The 5,701-nt window shown below is 41.4% G+C and overlaps 1 protein-coding gene across 1 annotated transcript; it reads right to left on the bottom strand.

The window, feature by feature from the left end:
- Positions 1-1,014: 1,014 nt before the first annotated feature.
- LOC140355694 (solute carrier family 22 member 13-like) lies at positions 1,015-5,701 on the bottom strand. Its single transcript, XM_072440351.1, has 10 exons — positions 5,214-5,701; positions 5,039-5,142; positions 3,026-3,180; positions 2,783-2,951; positions 2,592-2,712; positions 2,133-2,230; positions 1,831-2,045; positions 1,653-1,761; positions 1,355-1,558; positions 1,015-1,270 (listed from the first exon to the last, which is right to left on the bottom strand). Exons 1-10 carry the CDS (start codon positions 5,586-5,588, stop codon positions 1,201-1,203), a joined length of 1,620 nt encoding a protein of 539 aa, XP_072296452.1. The 5' UTR covers positions 5,589-5,701; the 3' UTR covers positions 1,015-1,200.

The following is a 5,701-nucleotide window of genomic DNA, read 5'->3' as shown; positions in this document are numbered from 1 at the left end:
TGCCAATCAAAAAGTAGATGGGACCAGTGATACTGATTTTAACTTTGATATGTTCGCGTCCAATGATGATTTCTTCAGTCAGTCAAATACTGCCGCCAATGAAGCACAGACTAAAGACATCGACCAACTGGATGACATTTTTGGATTAAGTGATTTTCTAAGCACCAATGATCATGTAGAACCGTCTAACTCAGCCACATCTCCTGTTGCGTCCTTTCAACCACTGGACATTTTTGGAGGAGACATTTTTTCATATCCGCTTTTGTCGCAGTCAAAAGTGTCTCTCCTGGATGGGGTTTCAGAGCCAGAAATGAAGGAAACAGAGAAAACCTCCAGCACCAATGACAACTGGATGGATGATTTATCGTTTTGAAAATGTACTGTAATTATTGTTAACATAAATGGCAACTGCAAATGACACCACTGTTATTACTCTTAGAAATTTAATGGCACAGAACGCTAAATCTGAATTGTTCAAAGACGATTAAAGGGGCACTATGTAACTTTTCTGATGGAGGGTCTTATTGCATCCTGGAATGTTCTGCAGTAGGGAATTAAATGTGCATTTAATCAATTGTTTAAGGTGTTTTCATTGCTACAAAAAAAACAGATCTGACCTGTAACTGGGCCTGTTAGTGCCACCTTGTGTCCATGAGAGAGATATAAGTTTGATGATATACTGTGCATCATTCCAGGTGAAGGAATGACATAATTATGGAGACAATTGTCCAAAAAACTTTTTTTTTCATACTTCGTATTCATGCTTTATATTTAGAAAATCCTAGTCATTTGTGTTAATTAACCTGTATGATTGAATTAATGAAATGGTCTGCTTGGATTTTAAGGAACATTATTCATGAATAAAACTGTTTCAATAACAGCTAAAATGTTATTATTTTAGCTGTTATGTTTATGTTTATGTTGTTAGTTATTCAATTACTAATCTATATTTGAAAATAAAAAAGTTAGAAACAAGTTAAGAATCCAAAACATATTTACTATAAATAAGTAGCCACATTCAAAATACAGATTACAGGATTAAAACAATTCAAACATACAAGTCAGAGAACATACATAAAAACTTATCAACACATTAGAGTTTGGACAGTTCTAGGATCTGAACAGAAGGTGACACTGTTCATCATTTCAATGCCAACAGGATCCACACAGTACTAAATGGAAAAGGCATAGTCATGTGACCTACAGTCGAGTGGATTTCAACTTAGAAAATGTTAAAACATCCATCTGATGTACTGTCGAACTGTTTTTTCTGTGAATGAGAGGAAACAGTAAAGATACTATTCCAAGTACATCAAACTCATGCTCAGATTTAAAGTGTAATTTTCACCCTGACCTTTTCCCCACATCAGCAGTGGAGTCTGGCAGCTCTCTCCTCCTGGTCTCTGGAAGCATGAAGACTAGAACTCCACTCACAAACATGAGGGAGCTGTAAACTACAATAGGAACAAACCAGTGGTATGTGGCCAGCATGTTGACCACTGGAGACAACAAGCCCCCGGCACGGCTCGCAATGTTACCCAGCCCAGAGGCCGACTGTCTGAAGGCACAGAATGGTCAAAAGTTTGTTTTATATATATATGTTTATTCTGTAAACTATCTTTATGGACAACGTTAAAGTAGTGAAGAGTTACCGAAGAGATGTTGGGAACAATTCCTGGACATAAACACTGCAAATGGATCCTGCCATATGTGAGAAAATGCGTCCCAATGCAGCAAACAGAGTCAAAAAAATAGCTTTGTCTGAAAACACAACATTTGGATTATGATGCTGTTTGATACACGCTACAAAGGAGAACAGATGTGTTTTACCTTGGCCCACTACGATGATGAGGAGGCATGTGAGCGCCCCGCCCAGCAGTGTGGTTATGAGACACACCCTCCTCCCTAAAGCCTCTATCAGCCAGATACATAACAGGTGAGCCGGCAGCTCGGACACACCAAATATGAACTGTGTCAGGAAAACGTCCAGGCCCAGGTTCCCCACATTAAATGAGAGGCAGTAGTATGTGAGGTTTAGAGAAAACCTAAAAGATAAGGGACGATCAGTTGAAGTCAGAGCAGCTTTTGTATGCCTATGTTGCTTTTGTGTCAGCTGTCATGGTGTAACTCACCAGGCCAGAACTACTGCAAAAAGATACTTTGAGAGCACAGCTGATTTGAAAATAGTTAAAGTGCCTCCTTTTTTCTTTGTTTCTGTCCCCACCACAACCTGTAATAAACAGGAAGTGGACAAAATAGGACTAATTCTTGTCCTATTGAAAATAATTGTTTCTCTAATAATTACATTTTACACTTCTAAAACAAATCTCTACGTTGCATCGTAAATGCTTGGAACAAACAGTAGCTTTTCAATGACTTTGGAAACAGCCTTTTATTATTACAGAGTCGTCTGCTTCAACTTTTATCCTGACACAGGGATTATGAGGTTATTCAGGCCAAAGTGCCAATCATAAAATGATATTTTTATATCTGAAATAAAGCCAGTCTCGGTCATCCGTGCTGTTTGAATGTACAATGACTTTATTCTGTTACTTGCGTGACGTCTGGGGCTTATACTTCAGTAGGCCTACCTTTTGGAGCAGAGATTCTGGGACAATGCCTTTGTTGATGGCTGCTGCCTTCTTTAACACCTCACTGGCCTCTTCCACCCGACCTCTGTCCAGCAACCACCGGGCCGACTCCGGAATGTACCTGACAAAAACACCGTACTTTTATTTCTCGACCATACACAAGATATAATAAGACCGGCGATGACACACACCATATGTAAATGGCCAGGACTCCCAGAGGCGCCGCCGTGATGAGCTGAGCCAGTCTCCAGTCTCTGACTAAGTAGATCAGTCCGGCCAAGACACACAGACCAATGGCAAAAAAAACCTGAGACAAAATGGCTCCCAAGGACCTCTTGGACGTGCCAATCCACTCTGTGGCTATGAAAACAAAATATCACATTATAGAAGAAGAAAAGGAAAAAAGTTTTTGTCTTAATGAGGCATTATGTTACCCAGCATTATGGAATTCATCCGAAACCCTCCATAGCCAACTCCCACCATAAACTGGGACACCAAATAGAGGTAGAAATCATGGCTGAGTCCTGTTACAACAGTAAACAAGAACAGGAGAACTGCTGGGATCTGGGTGGCTCGCTTACGACCAAATCTGAAACATAAGTAACAATATTGTTATTATACAAAAGAAACTCAGCTTCAGCGTGGTATATATCAGGATATGAGCTCAATATAAAACACCTAAATGTGCAAACATCACTATTTCAATTGTGTTAACAAGTGGTAACTTGGTAACATGGTTATTGCAATATATGTTCAAGAATAATCTTCATAACCTCAGAATAAATGTTTCGTATTATCTTTTTCCACATAAATAGTTTGTGTTTTTGAACACTTAAAGCACAAGTTAGAGCTTTAAGTAAAATACTAGGGGTCTCTCTCATTTATAAAGCCCGGTACCCACAAAACGAAGCTCAAAATGTGCGTACGCATTTTTGTGATCTATAAAAAATACTTGACACGAAAATTGTGCTGCGCTAAGTTTGGGAAGAGGTGAAATAGTGACACACATGGCAGTTTGAGTTAATGGGACCATTGGTTGGCTTAATGGGACCTCTCCCGAGCTCACTTACTTGACGCATCTCATTCATGTCAAAGAGGATTTCATGTAGTGTCCTTTAGAGCTGTTCAATCTGGTGGTTTACTGTTACATTATTGCGATAAGGGTTTGGATTGATCACTTTGCGCACAGTCTTGATTCCATTCACCATCAAATTGCGCGTGGGTCCCGAGTTGCTTGTTTTGGATACGCCGCTGCGTTGCCATGACCACATAGTGCGCGCAGAAGAAAATACATGGCGTGCAGAAAATTTTATTCACCATAAACCTATTAATTAATATCTAATATTAGACCTAATCTAATCTAATTACCAAACGGCCTATCCCTAGCCCTAGAATGAAGCGCAAGCGTTTGACACACTGTAGAAGACTCTAGTGGACAGTAGAAGCACTGTCCAGGGGACACGTTGTGTAACTCGTGTTCTCTATATTTTTAGTTTCAAAACGCTGTGTGTTTTATTACAATCAGACTCATATTCACTGAGATATTAGTCTAAATAGTCCCGCAGCGGACCGCGGGTGCGCCGGTCCACGCGGACGACCGCGGGGAAGCTACACAGCCAATCAGAGCATTGATAGTGCATATGTGCCCTGCCCATACGCACCTTGCAGGTTCTAGCTAACAATAATGGGGCAGAGTTAAAAGACGCAAACCCTTATCATGGCGAAACGAACAGCGCCAGGGACACATCCACTCACCAAGCCAAAGTAAAAAAGAAATGTGGTTATTTTAGGATGGAATGGCTTGTGCCACTGGACCACAGCCAGGCCAAAGCAGGACTCTCACATATAACTACTATACATTTCATGAACAACAGGATTTTTTGTATTTTTCATTTTAAGTGTGCCTAATCTCTTGTAATAAAAGTAAACTAATGAAAATTGCGGCTGTAATTTGATTATTTTAATGTAACTTACTATGGTTTTGAACAGGCCGTGTGATACAGGTGTGTGGCCACAGGGGGCACATCTGATGTTGCGCACAGTGGTCCTCAGTGTGCTCAGAGAGCTTGTGTGTTTGCCCAGACACGTGAAAAATTATAGGGAACATTGCTCCTTGTGGACCTCCACCTCGCAGATTAGTGTTTCCACCTCCATCTTGGTAGAACCGCGTCTATGCTTCTAAAAATATGTTAATTCTGTGATTTGAATAGCCATATATGGTATATTGGGGCGGGGTCAGGGCGGGTTCAGGGCGGGCTCAGGGAGGGCTCAGGGCGGAAACTCATGAGGAATTAACGCAGCGCAGAAGTAAAGTGGGCTGGGATGATATAATAGGTCCATGGGTGGGATTTAGGAAGAGGGAAGTGGCTTTTATAAATGAGGCCCCAGACCTGTAAATTACAATACATTTTTTTTACCCTGTTGCAAGTGATTGCAAAAAGACTTACGACTCAGACAATGGTCCAAATAAAAGACACCCGAAAAGCGTTCCAGCCATAACCACCGTCTGGGCCACTTGTACCAGATTGGACGTCCCACAGACTAAATCAAACTGCAAAGATATACAGTTAAACAATGAGGATATGACAATTCAACAATGCCTTCAATCACTTCTTCTCTTACATCAGTCACTATGGTGGCTTCATACTGAGTGTCTTTGTACACCCAGCCCTGATCGCACACTGTGGTCTCATTCAGCCTGTAGTTCCTGATGTCTTCAATGTCCCAGTCCACAGGGGCAAACATCAGACAACGACTGAAGGTCCGGTCCTCTTCACAGGGCAAGGTGAGGTTGAGCTGCTCCTCTGTGGTCAGGTTCGGGTCGGCTCCCAGTATCCAGTTTGTGTTGCAGTGTCTCTCTGGATCAGACTGGACAAAAATCACAGAGGCCAAGTGGAAAGGCAGGATAATATTTGGAATGACCAGAGCAAAGAGGCACGCTTTTTGAAATAAGCCAAATTCTCCAACACTTTGCAGAATTCTCCCAAAGTCTGCCATGGTTTGAAAGCTGAGAGGCAGTGACCTCACTCCAACTCTTCTGGGATGACTTTATACGGTGTCCATTAATGTTTAAACCCTGCTCTGCATTGTTCAAGAATCATGGGACAGCC

The sequence above is a fragment of the Eucyclogobius newberryi genome, unplaced genomic scaffold, assembly GCF_026437365.1.
Source record: "Eucyclogobius newberryi isolate DKJ021-1_F unplaced genomic scaffold, fEucNew1.0.hap1 SCAF_12, whole genome shotgun sequence".
Taxonomy (NCBI): Eukaryota; Metazoa; Chordata; class Actinopteri; order Gobiiformes; family Gobiidae; genus Eucyclogobius; species Eucyclogobius newberryi.
Note: the sequence above shows the minus strand (reverse complement) of the source record. Positions and strands in the feature narration are given on the sequence as shown.